General features: G+C 38.2%; 1 protein-coding gene across 4 annotated transcripts in view; it reads left to right on the forward strand.

Moving 5' to 3' along the window:
* Positions 1–24,320, forward strand: part of LOC104587523 (disease resistance protein RPV1) — a 55,444-nt gene that overhangs the window by 5,264 nt on the left and 25,860 nt on the right. For all 4 annotated transcript variants that reach the window (XM_088896703.1, XM_010245171.3, XM_088896704.1 and 1 more), the window contains exons 2-4: positions 6,679–7,777; positions 15,629–15,907; positions 16,003–16,950. In XM_088896703.1, the coding sequence (XP_088752829.1) occupies positions 6,679–7,777; positions 15,629–15,907; positions 16,003–16,950 (2,326 nt within the window). The remainder of the gene's footprint in view (positions 1–6,678; positions 7,778–15,628; positions 15,908–16,002; positions 16,951–24,320) is intronic.

The raw sequence follows: 24,320 nt of genomic DNA on the forward strand, positions 1-24,320 counted from the left end.
GGAACTGCCGCTGATACTCTGCTACGGTACCGGTCTGCTTGAGGTTAATGAGTTCCCCCAAGGAGTTGTTTGTTAATGGGGGTCCGAACCGAAGGAGGCAGTATGACTTGAATTGATCCCTACTAAGACCTGGTTCCTCCTGCTCCACTCGGTAGAACCAGAGCTGCGCTTCTTCGGTCAGGTGGAACGCGGTCAAGCTGACCTTGTCCTTCTCCTCCGTGCGCTAATTACGGAAGAATTGCTCACAGCGGTACAACCATCCCAGTGGGTCGCCCCTGCCGCTGTATGAGGGAAACTCCAAACGGCTATACTTGGGAATAACTGCGGCTGTCGGGGCAGCGATCTGCTGTTCGCTGGATGCCTCTGCCCAGTTTGGACGATGACTATTTGTATTGGCGATTCCCTCAGAACTCCTTTCTTTGTTGGAGAGGAATGCTTCCAGCAGGCGTCGCCGCTCCCGGACATCTTCCTTGACTTCACGAACCACCATGCTGGTTTCTGCTAGACTATGTTCCAGTTCGTGGACTTTGGATGATAGCTGCTCCATATCGCCCATGATGTTTGGCTCTGATACCAGAATGGTATGGGCCCGCGCGTAGGATCTCGTCACGGGTCGATCCACGGGGAGAAAGCCCTGCTTTCCCTTGCACCTTCCCTTGCGTGCAGAACCTATTGTGGAAACCAAATGGGTGATTTGTCCAAGAGACCACCCGAACTCTCCGAATGGGTGATTTGTCCAAGAGACCACCCGAACTCTCCTCACTCTTTTCTTGACTGGAAAACTGAATGCCTTTATTTCAATTCGTGGCTCCTTAAATAGGAGATTACAGAAGGAAATTCCTTGTTGGATTTGGCTAGGCTAGGGTAATCCAACTTAAACTCAAACTCATAATTACCTACTCCTAATAGTAACACAACTCTTACTTAAGAAGATAAGATAAGATAAGGATAAGCGATAAGGGATAAGGGATAAGGAATGGTGAAGCTAGCAGCGAGTTGGTGAGCAGAGCTGATGTGGTAAGATAAGTGTGGACCCACCCTGATGAGCTGTCGTGTGGGCCCCACCCTACTGCTGCTGCCGGCGGTTCGTGTGTCTCGCAGTGCTGCTGCCGTGAGGTGCGTGTTGCTGCCGTGTAGTGCGTGCTGCTGTCTAGTGCTGCTGCCGTGCGGTGCGTGCTGCTGCCTAGTGCTGTTGCTGTGTGGTGCGTGCTGCGCGCTGCCAGGCGGTGCGTGCGGTGCGCTGCCAGGCGGTGCGTGCGGTGCGCTGCCGGGCTGCTGTGCGGCGCTGTCGGGCTGTGCGTGCTGTTGTGCGGCCCTCTGTGTGTGCTGCTGCCTATGACTACGCTGCAGTGCACTGCCGGGCGGTGTGTCCATAACACTCTCTTATAAACCATTCTCTTTAACTCTCAAATTTAGAGGCATGAAGAATGTTTCCTACTTCCTAACTACCACCAAGGTTTGTGGGAGTGAAATATTTTTAGAGGAATCTTTAAACTTCTTTGCCACTAAGCTATGTTCTTGAAAATAGTCCACATTATCTTTTTTATCTCTACCGATTTGTATTTTTATCTCTCCTAATTGAAGGTAATGTTTCGTTCACCTCACTTGAGTTAATTTATCCTTGTTTTTTGAGACGAAAATATTTCATTCCATTTCAATTCCTCAGCCAACAAATTCTTCAATAGTATAAATATTTTCGTGCTAGAATTGCATTGAAGTATAGCTCTCTCCTACATTAAAGCTTCTATTGTTACCCCTATAGGGCAGTGTAATGCATGAGGCTCCTGCTAATGCAGGGTCTGGGGAGGGACAGATGTATGCAGCCTTAACCCTGAAGAATGGGCTGTTCCTAACTCAAAAAGGTCGAACCTTTCTGGGTGGAAAGGTTCAATTTTTAAATCCTGAATCAGCCCAACATAGAGGAAATCAAATTTCCATGAGAGAACAGTGTTCTCTCCTAGGACCGGTCTAGCATAACTATAAAATTTTGTTTTAGAGATTGGGTAGAATGTTACCTGATCCAGATGCCACAAATGCAGCTCCAAAGTGGTGAAACATGCCCAAGGATTCTGCTGAAATCGCCCTCCAAAGCTGAAGATGGTGCAGCTCAATATTGGAGTTCGATCCAATCACAATAGTGAGAACTCGATGTTGATCTTTTGTACTGCTTTGGACGGATCCAATATCCAAATTTGTGCAGCTTTTTATCACTCAAAGGTTGATGTTTTTTCTGGAAAAACACAAAAGGAAAGAGAAAAAAAGAGCCTCCTTTCAGTCTTGGTCAAACTAGGTTTTGGGTAGATAATCTTGTGATAATTTTCTCTCTCTAATCTCCTACACTATCTTAAATAGAGCTTCACTTTTAGTGTCCTAAAAGGAGTTTCCCAATTGATTTATAACTGAATTAGAAAATTATTCTAATCAAATTAGGTGTGTGAGAGAAAAAGGTAGTTTCCTAATTCTACCTATATACTCCAACTAAATAACTTCATTGTGAAATTAGGTAAGCGTCTCATCAAATTAGTCTTGCTGGAGTTTATTTCAACCTATTAAGCAATCTTATTTTCTCATTTATTTGATTGGTCAATTTGGCCTGAACCTTGTATGGAGGACCCACTAAGCTCCCAAAATCAAACAATATGGGTTTGGCTCATGCATTAAAACACATGGCCCGAATTCACTAGTAAGACCTAGTGAACTGCCAACCTAATCTTATTGGGCTTAGAACTGGTCTAACACTTAAAAACATCCTATGAGCCCAAACCCAATGGTTTAACCTAAGAAAAGTGCCCATTAGGTTTTAGCCTAACCAAACACTTGCTCTTAACCTCTCAATCAATAACATCAGTACAATGCCCACAAAGGACCTCTTCTCTAATTGGAAGATGCAGTGTCGCACCTTCTACTTAGATGGATCCTAGGATTAAAACCTTTTGCAAGCCCTTTTATAGACTAAACTATTTATAGATATAAATACATTTTGCAAATTGATATCAAAACAATTTGAAATCCATTACTGATAGTTTTAGGCTTCCATTAGAGAGAGTGTAAACTAAGATATTCACTTTGCTTGACAAAGTGGTTGATCCTATCACAATGATCACCCACTTGAGTGTTATTTCAAACAGCTCCAGCATATCCAAATATTTGACCCTAAGTGGATTTCATTGGTTGGCATATCAAAAACAGCTCAATCCAACACTTAGTGAAGTATCGTTATCAAGTTTGGGGTTGAGTGCAATATCCTAATTTTTCCCATCCAAGTAATAGCTAGAAATTGTCCTTGTTCAGTGTTTCACTAAACACCCACTCATTATACCTTAGATCTAACCCTAATAGTTGTGGCAAACTATTCCACCAATTCGGTAGTACAATAGTGTCAACCTTAACATGATAAATTTTCTAAGTTTGTCAAATGGCTGAGAACATTTTAAGCTAATATGAGTATCATAATTGTTCAATTTAAGGGGTAAACCACATAAACATACCAAAATACACATGAAATAACAATTTTCTGATTTCATTCAATAATAAACATTAGATTATTTCAGTCTGGTATTGGTTGGAGTTGAGGGTATACATTATCTAACAACCCCTGATATATATATATCCCCTATCTTGGGAATAACATCACTTTGGTTTGGCCCTATCAAATTTCCCAAAATTCCTTTCAACCTATTTGCTAAAGTTTTGTCAATTACTTCAAATATAGTGTTGCATAGGCAAATAAGTCTGTACTGTGAGGATTCTTCTGGATTCTTCACCTTGGGGATTATAAAGCCATAACTTTGATTTACCTCCTCTAATTAGAAATAATTTTTGTGATGGATAAAAGAAGAATTTTATTAAAATCCAGAAGAAATATAGGAAAGGAGAGCAGTGAGATTCAAACTCTCACATGTAACATAAAAATTTCAACAACCCACAACAAATGAACCCTAGTATCCCTTGTTTGGCTAAAGTGTCTACCAAACCATTAGCCAATCTTTTTTTTGACGAATAAGAAAGCATTTCATTAAAAATTTTTAAGAATGGTTTACAAATGATACATCATTTAGTTTCCTCAAGAGGCATGAGGTGCTGCCTCAAAAGTCAAAATAAATTACAGTATAGCCTAGAAAAGTTGACTCCTATTCACCCCTTGCTTAATGGTAGGTCTGCCAACCCATTTTCCAATCTTCTCTCCCACTGAATTCTGACTGTTATATTAGAAGTTAGTCATTCGAATCTTCTCATCGCCCCCAAAAGGCCAAGCCGCTGTCTCCTGTTCTTTTAGCCACCCAACTACCACTTTCGGCTTTCCTTCTATGACCAGATTTTTGAGGTTCAACTCTTTAGAAATTTGAGCCCCTTGTAAAATAGCTTGGACCTCTGCACTAACTGCATCCCCCACTCCAATTGGACCAGAGAATAAAAGCCACTATCTGTTCCTCTGCATTCCTACAAACTCCCCCAATCCCATAGGGCCCAGGATTACCAAGGCTGCTTCCATCAAAGTTTAGTTTTGTAAAACTTGCTTCCGGAGGCTTCTAGGCTACAACAGGTTTGTCCTTAACCGAAGAAGCTTTAACAACTAGTTCCCAGTTTCTCCATATGTCATCAAAGGAGAAAAGTGAGAATAGGTCCATAGCTTTAGCCCAGTTAATAGCTATAAAAAATAGACATTCCCACATAGAATCCTTATCCCTTTCTTTGTCATTAAAAATTATGTTATTCCTTTCCTCCCAAACTATCCAAACTAAAGCCTCCCTCACACACCTCCATAAGACTCTCTCTTTTCTTAGGCTGCTTGAAAGTATTAAGGTCGAAAAGCTCCCCCGATTTGCAAAGGCCTCCTCCACTTGTACCCCAAAAGACTAAAGATCTTTTCCCAAATTTTCACAACAAAAGGGCATGATGTTAGAAGATGGCAACAGCTCTAACCTTGATTCAGACCTTCATTAACTCGATATCAAGAATGTATTTCTAAATGGTGATCTTGAAGAAGAGGTGTACATGGTACAACCCCCTGGTTTTCGGGTTCAAGGCGATGAACAAAATGTGTGTAGGTTGAAAAAGTCATTATATGGCCTGAAACAACCACCAAGACCCTGGTTCAGCAGACTTCATGTAGTTGTACAACAAAAAGGCTACAAGTAGTGTCAATCTGATCACACATTGTTTGTGAAAAGAGGGGAAGGAAAAATTGCAGCCTTGATAGTGTATATTGATGATATAATTATTACTGGTGATTGGAAAGATGAAATTCAAAAGTTGAAAGGATTTCTCGCTACTCAATTTGAGGTAAAAGATTTAGGTCCTTTAAGGTACATTCTTGGAGTTGAAGTTGCTTGCTCACAAAAATGTATCTTCATTTCCTAAAGAAAGTATGTCTTAGATCTGTTATAGGATATAGGGAAATTGAGAGTGAAACCTGTTGATTCTCCTCTTGATCCTAATCACAAATTAGGTGATTGTCAAGGTAAATTCATTAAGGATGAAAGCAATTTTAGTGGCTTGTAGGAAGATTGCTATATCTATCTATGACTTGACCAAACATTGCTTATGTAGTGGGTATTCTTAGTCAATTCGTGCATGCACGTAAGACCACCCACCTTGAAGTAGTTGAAAGAATTCTAAGATATCTTAAGAAATTTCCAGGTGCAGGTTTATTGTTCCAAAAGCACGGGCATTTGAATGTTGAAGTGTATATCGATGCAGATTGGGTAGGACCATTGAATGATAGGAAGTCTACCAATGACTATTGTACCTTTGCGGGAGGGAACCTAGTCACATGGAGAAGTGAAAAGCAGAATGTGGTGGTTAGGTCTAGTTTTGAAGCTGAATATAGGGCAATGTCTCATGGAGTGGTTGAAATTATGTAGCTAAAGAATTTGTTGAATGAGTTGGGAATTATAGTTGATGGGCCTATGACTTTATATTGTGATAACAAGGCAACCATAACCATTGCTGCTAACTCAGTGTTGCATGATAGAACCAAATACATTGAGGTAGACAAACATTTTATCATTGAAAAAGTTGTCAAAGGGAAAGTGTATACCCCCTATGTCAGTTCCGAAGACCAATTCATGGGCACCTTCACAAAAGGGTTACATAACTTGTGGCATAATGATCTATGTGACAAGTTGGGCATGATTGACATCTATGTTCCAACTTGAGGGGGAGTGTTAAAAGGCTGTTTATTATATTCAGTTTAGTACTACAAGGGTACTATTGTAATTTTCTCTCTTTTTATATGTTTATGATCACCCTAATATAAATACTAAAACTGGCGCCACCAGCTTAGATTTTTGGCTTTCAAATCTCTCTTCTCTCTTCTCCTCTCTTCTGGACAATACAATCTATGCTCCTAAACTTCTTGCTATGATATCCTACAATATGTTAGTTCATAAAATTTCCATGTATTTCTTGTCCAACCAATTTCATGACCATGGCATGTCAATATGTAGATTTACAGTCATTTATCTCAAAAATTCTAGGTAAGAAACCCTATGAACCCTCATGACCACCAAAATTTTCCTCATTTCTGTTCAGGATTCTACTTGCATGTTTCGTATTGGTAACCAAAGTTTCAGTTCATCAGATTTACTTCATGTGTTTTTTTTTTTTATTTTGTGGTTTCTTTGCTTGTTCCAACTAACCACATCTTTATGTTCCTCCTTTTATTACTTTTGGCAGGCATGAGTCAAAGTTTATAGAAAAAATTGTTAATGAAGTTTGGATGAAATTAAACAAAACAACGCTGGATGTTGTTGATCACCCGGTTGGAATACATTCACGTGTAAATGATGTGTGCTCTCTTTTAAATCTTGGATCAAATGATGTTCGCATAGTAGGGATCTGGGGTATGGGTGGAATAGGCAAGACAACCATAGCCAAGGCAGTCTACAACCAAATCTTCAACAATTTTGAAGGTAGCAGCTTTCTTGAAGATGTTAGAGAACGTTCAAGGAGCTGGGTTAGTCGGGTTGAGCTACAAGAACAACTTCTTTCGGATATCTTGATGATAAAAGATCTAAATATTGGAAGTTGTGCTATTGGAACTAGTATAATCAAAGGAAGGCTTCGTTTTAAAAAGGTTCTTCTAGTTCTTGATGATGTGGATGGGATAGATCAACTAAAGAAATTAGCTGGAGATCATGAGTGGTTTGGTAAGGGAAGTAGAATAATCATAACAACTAGGGATGATCATTTGTTGAATGTCCTTCAAGTTGATGGAAAATACAAGGTTAAAGCATTAAATGATGATGAATCTATTGAACTTTTTAGTTGGCATGCCTTCAACAAGAAGCACCCCATAGAAGGATACTCTGATCTATCAACTGATGTTGTGCGTTATGTTGAAGGGCTTCCTTTAGCTCTCAAGGTTTGGGGTTCTCATCTATGTGACATAACAAGCACACGTTTATGGGAAAATGAATTAGATAAATTAAAAAAAATTCCTCATGGTGACGTTCAAGGAAAACTTAGAACAAGTTTCGATGCATTAGATTATGACAACAAGGAAGTATTCCTTGATATTGCATGCTTTTTTATTGGAATGGACAAACACCATGTAATTAGAATATTAGAAGGTCATTATTCCAATCCAGAGGGAAGAATAACTGATCTTATTCAGAGGTCTCTCTTAAAACAGAACAGAAACAAGATGAAGATGCATGATCAGATTCGAGACATGGGGAGGGAAATTGTTCGGCAAGAATCACCAAGAAATCCTGGAAGGCGTACCAGATTGTGGTCTAGTGAAGACATTGTTCATGTGCTAGGAAAGCACAAGGTGAGAGCCAATATACAATCCCTCTTTTTTTTTCCTATTTAAAGTTCCCCCCAAAATTAGACTTTAATACATTTACTATGCAAACAATAATTCAAAGATGACTCTTGACAATTTCAATCAAGGTTCAAAATATTGGTATCACATGTTGTATTGGTATGCGTTGATAGGATATGTATCATTATGCACTTTGGATACACATGGATGGAAAGATATGGATGTCCTTGGATACATTGGCGAAACTCTTAAAAATCCTACAAATATATTGATAACAATAAATCTAAAGTTGAAATAACTATGGGCCCGTTTGGTGCATTTTTTTGGGAAGATCTTCTGGTAGCTCTGATATGTAAAAGACACATTGAGCTTTTGCATGAAGATCTGAGCAGCCCGAAGCACATTTGGCAGACGTGTGTCTATGCGCACAAGATAAAAATGCGAAAGATACGAGAAGCTTCATTTGGAGCTTCCCAAAATCAGCCCAAAATGGGCTTCTCGCGTCTTTTGGTGGTTAGATCTTTCGCGTGCCAAACGGAAATAGACCGAAAATCAGTCTTCCTAGCTTGTAAACAGCCAAAAGACCACACGGAAAGACATGCCAAACGGGCCATGTGATTAAGGTCATAGTTATTTCAATTTCATTATGATACACAGGGTATCACTATTTGTATGCTCACTGTTTCACTATTAATATCAATTTCTTTCATTTGTAAAAGAAATAACTATGATTAAGGTCTAAAAATATAAGAAATGCATACTTTGATAGTTTGTATGAAGAGATAGATTATAATCAACAATAACAGGAGTCTAAAACACATAAATATCATAAATAACTTTACTAATAATACATCAAACAATGATTGAGCTTCCAATCTACTAAAAGCTCTCTATAAGACAACTTAAATTTTTGTTGGATCAATGAGTTTGAAAGGTCATTGATGGATCCATCTTATGGTTCTTCATTAACATGAAAATCATTTAAAATATATAAAATAAATGATTGTTTTAATTTTCATTTTTTCTAAAAATTAAGAAAAATTAATTTTGACAAAAATTATTATTATCAATGAGTTTAAAACATATTTATCAAAACAATGAGTTTAAAACATCATTAATGCATCCATTATAATTATTTTCTGCAATGAAAATGATGAGAACCTGCTCACCACAGGAGTCTTCTTCGAGGGAGACTCTGCCTCCTGAAATCAGAAAAGAGAGAGAGAGAGAGAAATCCTGGAAATGGCTCAATAACCTTCTCATTATGCCATGGGCTATTTATAGATGTCGGTACCCGCCTTATCAGCCATAATGGGCCATCTTGTGAGGTCCCCTGGTATACACTTGTTTAATGGGCCTAAATGGGCCATTCACAGTTCTGTCTTTATCAACAGCTCCATCAGAAAATCATTTAAAACTGTGAACAGACCTAAACAGTTCTTAAATAATGTGAAAAATAATACGAAATGGTTCTGAAATAGTAGAGAAGAAGGAAGAACAGGAGAGGATAGAAGAGAAGAAAGAAAAGAACCATGTCTGGGAGGGCAGAGGAGATTGTTGTAACTAATCTCAACTGCCGCCCAACCTTTTATTTTATTTTAATAAATATTGAATTTACAAGAGTGCCCTCACTTAATAATAAAAGAACTGGCAAAAGGATAATAAGAAGTAAAGACTAAACTGACCCTTCTAACGTAATAACTATAATTAAACACTCCCCTCAAGTTTGAGTATATATATCATAAAACTCCAACTTGATACAAATATACTTCATCATGCATGATTCAAGCATTTGGTGAAGAGGTTGGCTAGCTGATCTTTTGACTTTACATAAGGGGTAACAATCTCTCCATTGACAGCTTTCTCCCTTACAAAGTGGTAGTCTATTTCTATATGCTTTGTTTTCTCATGAAACATTGGATTATTAGGAAATATGCATTGCTGCTTGGTTGTCACAAAACAATTTAATGGGAGATGGAATTTTTATTCCTATTTTCTTTAGAAACTGCTTGAACCACATCAATTCACATGTAGCATGAGCCATGGCTCTATACAAAGCCTCTGCACTACTTTTAGCAACTACATTTTGCTTCTTACTCTTCCAAGTGAGCAAATTTCCTCCTAGGGAAGTGTAATACCTAGTTGTGGATTTCCTTTTGGTGATTGATCCTTCCAATCAAAATCTGTATATCCTTCCAATGATAGTTCTCAATGAACTGCCTTCAAATAGTGTAGAACTCTAACAATGCCTTCCCAGTGAACTGCCGTTGTGTTTTGCATGAAATGACTTAACAACCCCACACTAAGGGAAACAGTTGGCCTTTCAATGGTTAAATAGATGATGAGTTTTCCCTAGTCTATTGTATCTTCCTAGGTCATCTAGAAGGTCTCCCTCACAATTAGACATCTTCATATTATAGGAGTACCATTGGTTTTACTCCTAATAAACCTGTTTCATCCAACAAATCAAGCATGTACTTTCTCTTGTGAAACGGAGGTTCCCCACTTTGACCTTGAAATTTCAACACCCAAGAAGTGCTTCAAGTGCCCCAAGCCCTTAGTCTAGAACTGTTTTTGCAAAAACTGTTTCAATTCTTTAATCCCTTGTATACCATTCCTTGTAATAGTAATGACATCAAGATATATGGCCAAGACAATCGTTTTGGAAGAGGTATCCCTACTAAACATTGAGTGATCAACACTGCACTTCTTCATCTCAAACTGTTGTATCGCATTACTACACCTCCCAAAGAAAGCTCTTAGAGACTGTTTCAGCCCCTTGCTTCCTCCTAAGCAACACACCCCAGAGGTTGCTCCATATATACCTCTTTGAGGGAACCATAGAGGAAGGCATTTTGACATCCAATTAAAACAATGGCCAACCAAAGTGGACAGCTAGAGAAATAATTACACAAATAGAGCCCATTTTAGCAATTGGTGAGGAGGTATATTAGAATAGTCAATGTCATAGGTTTTTTTAGATATCCTTTCATCACTAGATGTGCCTTATACCGCTCTGCACTATCTTCAACCCAATGTTTCACTGTATACTGAAGGGATGAGAGATCCATCATATGGATAGCCGAACCCTACAAGAAGGTAGGGCGAAATTTCAAAAATTTTTCTCTCTCCCACGTGGGAATCGCATACCCTATTTTAGATAACTGCATTTTCAAGGATCAATCTTGAACCCAAACCAAACCAGATCTGAAACCAAAAGAGTAGGAGAGGGATATACCTGATACGGAGTAGTAGTAATCCCCAACGAAGGTGTTCACGCCCAAGGAGAATGCCAAAGACTGCTCTCACTAAAGATGTCACAGTGTAGGGTGGAGCAGAATCAGCAGGTGGTTCTTCAGTAAGAACCAAATTCTTCAACAAGAATTCGATGGAGGGTAATGAGCACGACTTCAGATCACCTTTTCTGCCAAAAGGTGATATTAAGAACCTTTCTTGATCGCTCCTATAGGTGGAGATCGAACTGGTATGGCAGTAGTAGTAGGAGGAAGCAAGAGCAAAAGACAAAGGCAGTCCAACTGTATTCTATCTTCTCTCTTGTATCAGCAGACTAAAGGATTTTCTGGAGGTTTTGCCTCCTCCTTTATTTATAGCCTTAAGGAGAGCATCTCCTAATCCTATTAGGAGTTTCCTAATCCAAATCTTTATTTAGATCAGGACTCTCTTTAAGAGATAAGAATAATCCCTTATCTTATCTGTAGATAAAGATCAGCCCTCCTAATCTAATTAGGAGTTTCTTAATCCAAATCTCTATTTGGATCTTGATTCTCTGAGTGGATAGGGACAATCCCTTATCCTATCTACTGATTTAAATCCCAGATCCACCCCTCTTTAATTAATCAGATTAAGCCAGTTCAAATTGGGCTTTAGGCCCATTAAGTCTATGTGTTCATTAGTCCTCCAAATTGTTGCCCAGTTGGATATCCTTGTATGGTGTGGGACCCAAACATTGATCTACACATCAACCACATGGGTTCAGCCTAGCCTCTATTACAAGGCCTGGCCGAATTCACTGTATAAAACAGTGAACCCCTGAGTCCATCACCATGGGCTCTTATTAGGCCCAACATTTACACTAAATGGTCCTTGGGTCAAGCCACCTTATAAAAACTCAAGGACTGTGGGTAGATGCAAGACTAGCCCATCAGGTATTACCCTCAATGGTCTTACACTTAACCTCTCAGCCCATAATGATCAAACACTGCCCGACAAGAGAGGACCTCTCCCTCAACTGCAAGGTACAGTGCTACACTCTCTACTCATATGGATCCCGGGAATTAAAACCTTTTGCAAACATTTTGAAACCATAATATATATAAATATATGTTGCAAAAACAAATTTAAACCTTTTGCAAACATTTTGAAACCATAATAGATATAAGTATATCTCTATATAAATATATGTTGCAAAAACAAATTTCAACGGTTGAAATCGACTGCCAGCAGTTTTGGTTTTCATCAGAGAGAGTGCATCCTCGATCATTCACTTTGTCTGACAAAGGGGCTGATCTGTCACTATGATCACCCACACAGATGAATTCTTGGACTATCCCAACATACCCAGGTTTTGACCCCCTTTAAGGATCTCACTGATTGGTATATCAAAGACAGCCCAATCCGACACCTAGTGCAGTATAATAATCGAGTCTAGGAGTCAGGTGTAACATTCCAGTTTTGCCCATCTATCTCCAAGGTCTAGGGCAATACTGGAATTCTGGTCCGGTTTAGGGTTTCAAGAAAACCCACACTGCATGTACCTCAGGTCTCACCTTGGCAGTTGAGACAAGCCACCCCAAGCCAACTTGGCGGTACATTAGTGTCAGCCTTGGCAGGATAAATCTCCCTAGATCTATCCAACGACTGTGAAGATTCTAAACTAACACGAGTCTCATAAGTGTCCAGTTTAAGGGTATTACACAGAAACACACCATAATAACATGAATCAAATATGTACTTTATTCATTTACATTAAATGTCATAATGTACATCATTCTTATTGGAGCTAAGGGCATACACTGTCTAACATATACACCCATTGACAACCAGTTGTTTTCTTTCCAAAAGGAAGAGAAGTGAGGTCCCATGCTTGATTAAACTAAAGAGCATGAAATTTGCCTTTTTCAAGTTTGATGAGAGAAAGGTTTCATGCACCCACCTAGGGACAACCATAGAAGAAAGAAGACACAAAAAAATTCTTATAGGAAGGATATAAATGAGCAAAGGAAACATAAAGTGAAATGGGATGTTCAATACAAGCACATTTACCTTTTTGAAAAGCAATGCACAAGTCTAAATTTGAGGCATCTACTAATGGTGAAGAAGTCGGAGTGGGCAAAAAATTCCATGAGGACCATGAGTGTATCCTATGAATCGATGGTTGTGTAGACACCTCAACCAATGGAGCTAGTAAGGAACTTTGCCACAAGAAGAGGAAGGGAAAGGGCACAAATCACATGCAGAGGAAGGCCCAACTATAGATGAATAAGGGACATTTTCAAAGAATGACACATTTGGAAGTATAAAGGAATGACAAAGAGTAGGATTATAACATGTTAGTGTCGACTATATAGGGGTAGATTAGTCTTTTTGTTTATGTTTTGTATGAGGTGAGGTGTAATGTTGAGTTAAGTGTTGTGTCCCATACTTAAGTAGGGGCACAAGAATCAATTTGTGTTTAATATAGAAAACTATAAATATAACCTGGCCGACTAGAGAGGTGAGATTTCTCTCTCTAGTTCGAACCAGTCTTTCTTTCTTCTCTCCTTCTCTTCACTCTTCTCCTCTCTTCCTCTCTCTTCTCTCCTTCTCTTTCTATCTCTCTTATTATGAAACTAACAGATATACAGATATGAACTTTATCATGGTATCAGAGCTAGGTTAAATTAGTTCGGATTTATATAGTCTTCTGTGCACCCTAGTTTAGTATTTTGCAGATTTCTCTTAGGTTTCTTGGAGTTTGGCGAAAAGGCTGAAAAGGAGTGGTTGTTTTTTTCTTTCTGGAGGTTTTAATGCCTCCGATTGATTGTGGTGTGGTGGTTTTAGGTGGCTGGTAGGAAATCCTCTAATCAATGGACGGAAGAGGGCTGCTACAGTAGTTTCATGGTCTATGTTCAGATGTGTGGTTTGGATAGGAGGGTTTTTTTTTTGATGAATAAAGATAATTTATTAATTCAGAAAAAGGCAACCCAAGAAGAGACACGAGCTGTTACCTCTTCAAAAACTATTACACCAAATTAAAACAAATAGCCTGAAGTAAAATTATAGAGCAGCCAAAATAAATTTTCCCTTGTGGCCCCCCTGCTTAGCTAACCTGTCTGCTAAGGTGTTTTCTGATCTTCCCACCCAATGAGAGGTAACAGTCATGTCTCTTGTAAGCCAGTTGACTTTCCTCAATAAATCTCTGTGTTGCCACATAGCTGAAACTGGGTCTGTCAGCCATCCCACAACAATTTGAGGGTCTCCTTCCACTACTAAGTGCTGAACTCCTAATTGTTCTGCAATCTGTATACCTTGTACCACCGCTAAAATTTCAGTTCTATTAGAGTCTCCTATTCCCACGGGGCCTGAAAACAAGGCTAAGATATTGCTCTCCGTATCCCTTAGCACCCCTCCAATCCCTTAAGGGCCTAGGTTTCCTTGGCTGCTGCCATCAAAGTTCAACTTTATCCATCCTTCGGGCGAGAAGATCTGCACTGCAGATTCCTGTCCTTCCTTGTATGGCTATTAGCCACCGCTATCCAATTTCTCCAAATATCATCAAAGGACCAGGTATGAAAGAAGTCCATAGTTCTCAACCAATGAATGGTCCTAATCAATGAAAATTCTATGCCCAAACCCAATAGGTGTACACATGGTTCAAAGTATCAACATTAACGATACCCAAAAATTGCATATCACAATTCAAAGGGCCAATACTCCTTTACTTTTTTATTTTTCAATTTGATATTTTAATGATAAACATGTTAGGGAGGGGTTTTTTAAACATGAAGAACCCCTAAATCCCTTTGTATGGCATTTTGGTGGGTTCAAAAACTGACGCATATCATTTGTTATGGTATGATACATTGCAATATTTTGAACCTTGGGTTTACAACTTTCATTGGTGAGCTGAACCCAACCAACCAAACACAATTTTAGGTTGGATTTGATTGGATTCTTTGGACTTATGGTTTGACTGGTGCGTAAAAATCTAGACCCCTATTTAAGGGTCTGTTTAGTTCGCAGCTGGAATTGGAATTATTATGGCCTATTCCCCCCACCTGTTTGGTTTAGATGAGAATTGGAATTGGATTCCAATTGATGTTGTTTGGTTCATAATTGGGAATTTTATTTTTTACTCTTTATTGTTTTATTATTTTATTTTTATTATCTTATTAATATTATTTTGCTAATTTTTTATTATTATTATATTAGTAATAATATTTTTCTATTAATGTTTTATTGTTGATTTTATTTTATTACTTTGTTCTTAAAATGTTATTTTAATATTATTTTATTATTTAATATTATTCGTGGGCTTGTCTTTGTCCTTTTTCTTTTTCTTTTTCTTTTTCTTTTCCTTTTTGGTTGGTTGGAATGGGATTCTTAATCTTAGGGAGCAGGAATGCCATTTTGCCAGGAATGGCAATTGAGTTCTGATTCCACCCAACCAAACAACTGGAATTGGACATTCCAATTCAGATTCCAGACCCCTATTCCTGCGAACCAAACATACCTTAAGTTGTTTATAGTTTGTTACTATGCTTGTATATACATGTGTGTGCATGTATATATGTATATTAAATGTTTAGGTGTGTACAAATTTTTAGCTATGCTTTATCTTATGTTTTTTTCATGCAGGGATCCGAAGTAATTAGAGGTCTCATCCTAGAAAATTATTGTAGTTTGACTGATGTAGATTTTGGTACTGAAGCATTTGTGAAGATGACGGAAGTGAGACTGCTCCAACTTAATAATGTACACCTAACAGGGGACTTTGAACATCTTCCTAAGGAGCTAACATGGCTTTGCTGGAATGGATTTGCTTTGAAATTTATACCAGCTGATTTTCACTTGAAGTATCTTGTCATACTTGAAATGCAACACAGCAAAGTTGAACGAGTATGGGAGGGAATCAAGGTTTGACTGAATCTCTATGATTTTCTCAGCTATGGTTCTTTTTTTGAAAATAATTTCTACTCATGTTAGAATTCTATTTATTTTATTTTTTGCAGGTTCTTGAAAAGTTGAAATACCTTAACCTTAGCTATTCCCAATTCCTAATGCAAACACCAAACTTCTTAGGATGCCCTAGTTTAGAGATATTGATCCTTGAAGGTTGTTCAAGCTTGGTTGAGATTCATGAATCTATTGGAAATCTTAACAAACTTGTTATCCTGAATCTAAAAGATTGCAAAAACCTTATGACTCTTCCCAGCAGCATTTGCAACCTGACATCTCTTAAATATTTTAATCTCCACGGTTGCAAACATATTGGAAAATTTCCATCTCAGTCATTGCTTTCATCATTTTTGTCAATTTCATCCTCATATTCATACTCGTTAGAGAGATTAGATCTCAGGCACTGCAATTTGTCAGAAGGTGCACTACCAAGTGATCTTAGGTGCTTATCCTCGCTGAAGAAGTTGTATCTAAGCTTCAACAATTTCAGCAACCTACCATCCAGCATGAATCGCCTTTCTCAACTCCATTGGCTTGAATTAAACAACTGCACAAGGCTTCAATCAATCCCCGGGCTTCCATCAAGTTTACAGTTCTTAGAGGCAAGTGGTTGCACGTCATTGGAAAGTATATCAAACCTTGGAAGTTTAACAAAATTAAGGTATTTAAATCTTCAAAATACCAATTTTGTCAGCCTACCTGTTGCTATCAATCAACTTCTTAGACTTGATTGGCTAAAATTAGAAGAATGTTCAAGGCTTCAATCACTACCAGTGCTTCCATCATGTTTAAAGATATTGAACATGAATAATTGCACATTGATTGAAAGATTAGATTTATCAAACTTGCAGCGCTTAAGTTCCCTACAGCTCAAAGACTGCAGGAAGTTGGTTGATGTTCAGTTCCCAGAGAGCTTGGTATTCATAAGCGATATTAGCATGAATGGTTGCAGTAGTTTGGAAAATACAAGTTGGAATTTTCTCTTGAATAATATCCTTCAGGTCTGTCTGTCTGTCTCTCTCTCTCATCATTATTATTATAATTATCATTTTCATCATTGTTAGGGAAATTGAACAATAGTAGTAGTAGTAATAGTACTCTTACTATTATTATTGTTGTTGTTATTGTTATTATTGCACCCATTTTGTAATGTTGCACCTTGAGAGTATTAACATCCCATGTATAATGGACCTAGGATACAACATTTTAGTTTGGATGTACAAGGCTTACAAACTTACACTGGTGTGTTGTTATGGTACCAATACAAAAACATATTGTCTCTGTTTCATTCTTCGTTTTTACTTGGTATTGCTCCTCCTGCTATAGTTTTGTTGTAGTTGTTCCTTTTTGTGAAGAATTTGGTGGTACGGAACTACATACTCAATATCAAATGAAAAAAAAAGCAAAGTTAGGGGCCTTTGCCCATATGCATGATTTTGTTTCTTTAAACAAGCGGACCTGCCACATAAAAAGAAACAATTCTTTTTCTGATATGGAAATTTGTTTTGGATTTGGCATTCCCAGTGGACAGTCAAGATCTGTCCTTCATTGCTTTCTTATTTTTATTGTCAACTTTTTATTTATTTATTGGCAAGAAAACTACTACAGACCAACTATTCATTAGATTCTTAAAAATATTTACATCAACCAGACCTGCAATGATGGTGGAATGGATGAAAGAGCAAAAAGGATAGAGAAGAGAAGAGACAAAATGAAATAGAATGGAACCACATAAGGGATAGTGGACCCACTCTATTATTTTATTAGGGTGACTAATTAAAGGATAAATAGATTATAATATCCTTGCACCTCTAATTGTACAAATTGTCACATTCCCCCTCAAGTTGATTCATAGTTTTTAATCATTCAAAATTTGCTACACAAAACATTATGGAAAAATTTACACCCTTTGTGAATACATTAGCTAATTGCTCATTGAAGCTAACATAAGGAGTACATACAGATGTAAATCCCACTTGAATAATGTGATGATTCATGGAGATCGGGGGAGAGAGAGAGAGAGAGAGAGAGAGAGAGGTATGGTTGAGAGGAAACAGTCATCTTCTGGCTGCTGCCAGTTTTCTATTTATATTAACTTCATAAAAGAATCAGAAATTACAAGTATGCCCCTGGCGGCACATCCCAGAATCAAAATAATAAGGAAAAGAAAAAACAAGTAACTGACCGACAACCTACTAACAGCAGCTATAAAGTAACAATTAAGTAAGCCTTACAACAAATAATTTGAAATAAAATAGAAAAGAAGAAGATTGAAGAAGATGAAAGAGAGAAACAATGGAGAAAGAAGATGGAAGGGAAGAGAAGGAAGAGATTTAATAGAACCTCTCTCCAGTCCCCCACAATTGTACTTTATTCTTTGATTGTAAAAGGAACACAATTACATGAATACCCTTAGGAGGGCAGCCAGCACTAGAAGCAATAATAAAAGGAAATAGAACATGTCAATAACTAAGGCCCACTAGTCATAGAAATAAACATAGACAGAAACAAATAAAAAATAATGAATTATTGCCTGTTTGGCCCATCATCTCTACATTCCCCTCAAGGTAAGCATGGATATTAATCATGCCCAACTTGCTTACATGGTATTGTAACTTTGCCTTAGGGACAGACTTGGTTAAAACATTTGCTAATTGTTGCTCTGAGGCAATAGAAGGAAGACAAATTCTACAATAGCCACTCTTTCTCTTATAAAATGCTGGTCTACTTCACTGTGTTTTGTCCTATTATGCTGATATGGATTGTGAGTTATATTAATTGCAACCAGGATATCACAGTACTACATTAAAGGCTCATCATATGCAGTACCCATCTCCTCTAGAAGTGACCTAAGCCATAACAACTGTGAAATTCCATGTGCAATGGTCCTATACTTTGCCTTAATTGAAGATCTGACTGCTACTAAATGCTTCTTCCTTCTCTAAGAGACAATGTCCCTCGCTATCAGAGCACAATAATCAGATGTAAATCTTCTATCATCAATACTACCAGCCCAATTGGCATTTGTATAAGCCTTTAGCTTCTTGTGTCCTTGCCTAGAGAAGAGAATACCCTTTCTTGGAGTTCCATTCAAGTAACACAACCTGTTTTGCAATAGCCATATGTGTGTCTTTTGGGGCATGCATGACTAATCACACTGACAACATATGAGATGTCTAGTCATGTTCTACAAAGATATAGTAACTTCTCCAAAAGTCTCTCAAACACTCCCTTTTCTACCAAGTGCTTACCTTCATTAGCTGAGAGCTTATGGTTGGCATCAATAGGTGTAGAGATAGGTTTGGCACCAAGTTTCTTAGTCTCTATAAGAAGATCTAACACATACTTCCATTGGGAGATAAAGATGCCATCTTTAGACTTGGCAACTTCAATTCACAAGAAATATCTTAACTTCCCTAAATCTATAATTTTAAATTCTGATTTAAGAAAGTTCTTGAATGCCTAAACATCCTTTGTATCATTTTGCCTGTAACCACAATATCATCATCATAAATGATAAGGAAGTACTTCTCTTAACAAACAAGGTATGGTCAGGTTGTGTTTGTATATAGCCAAACTCAATATGTGCAGCTTTGAATATGTCCAACCAAGCTCATGGGGATTGCTTGAGGTCATAAAGGGATTTTTTCAATTTGCACACCTTGCCCTGCATTTCCTTACCATACATGCCTAGAGGAAGTGACGTATAAACCTCTTCAGTCAAGTTCCTATTTAAGAAGGCCTTCTTACCGTCAAACTGATATAATGGCTGGTCAGAACTCACATATTTGGCAACTAGTGAGAAGGTCTCCATATAATCAACTCCATATACCTTGGTATAACCCTTGCCTACTAGCCAATCCTTATACATCTCAATGTTACCGCTAACATGATACTTGATGGTGAACACACACTTATATCCCACTGGTTCCTTCCTAGGCAAATCTATAATATCCTAGGTATTATTTTTGCTAAGTGCTTCTATTTCTATTCACATAGCCTCCCTTCATTTTGGCTTAAAAAAGGCCTTTGTAACTAACTTGATTATAGGTTGAGAGGAAATAGAGGCTAGGAAAGAATAATAAGATGGTGACAACATCCTATAAGAAAGGAGTTTGGAGACACAATTTGTTATACATTTTCTCTTACCCTTTGTCATAGCTTTAGATAGGTCCAAGTCTGGGAAGGAAGTTGGAGCAGGTGGTAAAGGACTTGTCCTCTCTTCAAGAGTTAGGAGTGTTTGAGGCTCAATTTTAGATGGGGCAACAATGTGTTCATGCTGTAACCTTTGTCTTTGGTACCACCTCTAAACAATAGGATGAGTAGTGAAAACTAGAGGACTAATAGGTGGAGGAGCAGGAATGGGAGAACTGGGAGATGAGGAGGATTTTGCCAATGGGATAAAAGGAACTATAGGGGATTCAATCCCAAGGTTAACAGGAGATGGAAGAGGAAGTTGTGAAGTAAACTCAATAAAACGCTCCCCCTTAGGAGAATGACCATAAAAAGGAAGTGACTTACAAAGGTGACATCCATGGAAAAAAAGCAGGTGCCACTGGTGGGATTAAAGTTGCATTAATCCTTCCATGTGGAGGCATACCCTAGAAAAATACACTTATGAACCTTGGCTTCAAATTTATGTCTATGAGATATGGGAACATGGTCATATCATGTTAAACCAAAGACACAAAGGAATAGAAAATACTTTACCCTTAGGGAACAGAACAACAAAGGGGGATTTGAACCCCAAGACTTGAAAAGGCATGCGGTTAATAAGATAGGTAGTTGTCATGACTACGCCACCCCAAAATGTCACTAGAACATGGGAGGCAAAAAGAATGATCCCGGGTACTTCAACAACATGTCGATTCTTTCTCTCTGCCTTTCCATTTTGCTCTGGAGTACAAGCAGAATAACTCTGATGCACAACCCCAAATCTCTCAAAATATGAAGGTCCTTAAAATATTCCTCAGCATTGTTTGATCGAAATATTTTGATGTGGGGATCTTCAAGAAATAGAAGATGAGAGTTTTGTGGAAGAAGCAAAGTGGAAGTGAGTGGTAGAGTTTGAAGCAAAAGAATTCTTGTTTGAAGAAATTAGAATCAAAAGGCTGATGAGCTTGAAGTTAGAGAAGCAAAGAAGGCTGTGGTACTGATTGAAGGATTTGAAGCTATTGAATTGATTAGGGACTTTGTGTTTGAAGTGAGCTCAAAAGGTAATCAACCCAACTAGAAAGAGCTTGGTATAGGAGGGAAAAGGTATGTGATAGAATGCAAAAAGAATACCAAAGTGTCCTTCATTGCACTCTATGAACATTTTGGGCAGAAAAAGATGCAGCTATTGTGCTTCCGACATGGTAGGAAGGATAAAGGATGGCAAAGGTTGCAAGATTACTTGGTGAATTCTTGGTTCGGGCAAAAGTTGCATAGACTAAGAATTCAACAAAACTAACAGTTTGCAGTTAGGAGCCTATTGAACAGGAGTTTCTGATAGTTGGAAAGGCAAGTGGAAAGAGCAAGTTGATAACCTCTAGCGGCAGGGAAAAGTGGGGAAGAAAGTATGTGGGTCAAGACCTCTTCTCCACTAGCTGGAGAAGACTTGCTGAAATAATCCTCTGGGAACTTAAACTGATGATGCCTTTCAGTTGAATGTAGACAAAGACACAGTGAATGTTTTGAACTTTCAGTTGAATGGAGATGTTTCTACAGTCTTGAAGTGGTGTCCTTTATCAAATACAATAAATCTTGGAGTTGGGGATATTGTTGTTAGAATGTTGGGTCTGCCCTTTCATCTTTGGTCTTTGGAAGGAAGATTTGTTTCAGTCAATAGCCTCCATCTGCAATGCCCCTTTAGATGGTTGGTTTGGGTTTGATCTCCATTTAGTGGGGTAAAATCTGAGGAGATCCAAACAAGAGTGGAGGTAGTAATCAATGGTTACTCCTATCCAGTGTGGTTGGCGACTTCCATTGAAGTGCAATTGTGGAGGGAGGAGAGAAGGGAGGAAGACAAAGAGACAAAATTGGCAACCTTACGTGGGGCGCAAGGCAAGGAGACTTATACAGTTTTGGAAAAACAAAAGCCTAAGACTCAAAATGGATTAGAGTCTAATGGCCATTATAGTAGTTTGGGAATAGGAGGGAAGACAGATGGTATGTCATTTATGCAGGCCCTGAAAAATGGCATAATTAATAACAACGTGGTGTGTGATGATCAATTTTCAAAAGAGGGAGTGATGTATGACCAGTTCAATTCTAGTCCTTAGAGAATGTTGAACAATCTTCTTTGATCAGAATTTTATGGCAATTGATAGCTGTAATGGTTTTTTGAAGGAATAAAAGAGAAAATGGGGAGAGAAAGAAGATAAAGAATACCTGGGAACACTAAGAGGGTGCCTAGAATCATTCTAGGACATGGGAATCACTCACCATAGTTAGCATAAGCTAAAGAAAACTCAATAAACTTCAAAACTGTTAAACTCATAATAGTCCTAGGAGTCAAACTGTTAGACTCAATAATCCTAGTAGGACTCAAACTAAGCTATCATATCCTATTTCAAATCAAAGAAAACTCAATAACTCTAATCCTACTTTTGCAATGACTTTGATATTTTAATCATAAACAAACTATAAATAGACAACACAATCCTATTATTGGACACTACAAAACAAATTGTAAAATGACAAAAATACCCATGGTGTTCAATTCAATCCAAATCCCAAGTACAATCACTATTTCATATCAAGACCTGTTGTAAGGCCTTCTTTCTAGAATAAGTCTTCAAGGGTGCTGACCGATTCCTATTGTCTCTCCCCAACTTGAAAGAACTTGACCCCGACAAGTTAAAAGCATGGTACCTTTCATAAAGATCTGGGTTGAGACAATGAAAGTCTTCAGCAGTGATTCGGGTACCTTTCATAAAGATTTGGGTTGAGACAATAAAGATTTGGTACCTTTCATAATGAACCCCTCCTGTAGTAGTAGATGTTATTTCCTTATCTAAAACATCCCATGGAATGTCATTTGGAGCTGCAATGGTTGGCAGTATAGTTAAGGAGGCTTAAAAGAATGCACCTGTCCATGGTAAGGAATCAAGTCCTCAACATTGAAGGTATGACTAATTCCCATTGTCATCTGGAAACTCTAGAACATTGACATTAGAACTTGTTATCTTGGTGATTTTGTAAGGACATGCACTCTTTGAGTGGAGCTTCTTGTACACACCTTTAGGAAGATGCTCTGGTTGTATACGTACCATAACCATGTTTCCTTGTTGATAATTTACCAACTATCGATGAATATCAGCTCTAGCTTTGTATAAATCACTACTCAATTCATTTTTTCTCCTAACATCATCATGTATCTCTCTTATGTTCCTAGAAAATGCTTCTGCTTCAATGCTAGTACGTGTATCTGGTGGTAAGATAACTAAGTCTATTGGCTGCTTAGGCTGAATACTAGTCACCACTTCAAATGGACTCATTCTTGTAGGTCTTTTTACTGAGTTGCTATAAGCAAACTCTGCTATTGAGAAAGGGTGCATAAATCTAATTTGTTATGCTGCCCCATATATAGATATTTATACTAAACAAAAATAAAAGGTTTCAATGACTGGAATACTCCTATTGCTAATAACATCAGCAAGCTGCATATCCCAGGCTATATAAGGATGACAAACTTCTTGAGAAGCAACTCTCTTTTGGATGTGTTAAAGTGAGCCGAATAAGGGTAGTTTAGTCATCTTATCTTTGTTAAGTTGTATGCTTATGTGGCAGTTTTATTAGAGACACTCTGCCCCACACTTAAGTAAGGGCAGTTTAGTCTTTGTAGAAATTATTAGAGACTAATTACTATTAAGGGGTTGACTGATAGGGTTTACCTGTCAGATTTGACAGTCCCTTCTTTTCCTTCTTCTTCTTCTCTTCTTCTTCCTCTTCTTCCTCTTCCCCTTGGTGGTTCGGGTTACTGTAGCAGCAGTCGAAACATGGTATCAGAGCCATGTTCCTGACCTACTTCAGTTCATGAAACGACCTCAGCAGTGAATGGTTGGTTGAGACTCTCAAAAGAAGGTTGGTTATTTCTTCTCCTTGTGTTGTTGGTATTTCTGGGTAGAAAATCTTCAAGAACCTGCTAGTACTGATTAGAACCTAGGGAACTAGGTTTATTGTTGCCCTAGTTCTTGGAGAAAATCCCAAGAACGGGTTGTGTGTACAGTAGCCGAATGGTGTAGGGGCTGCTGTAAGTTGCATAGTGGTGTAAGGACTTCTGTAATTGGCCGAGTGGTGTAAAGTGTAATGCAGTGACCTAGCCGAGTTCCTTGTGGTCGTGTAGTGCCCTCTTAAAGGCGTTAAACAGGTCTGTACTGAGTGTAAC

The sequence above is a fragment of the Nelumbo nucifera genome, chromosome 1, assembly GCF_055504915.1.
Source record: "Nelumbo nucifera cultivar China Antique chromosome 1, China Antique-T2T, whole genome shotgun sequence".
Taxonomy (NCBI): Eukaryota; Viridiplantae; Streptophyta; class Magnoliopsida; order Proteales; family Nelumbonaceae; genus Nelumbo; species Nelumbo nucifera.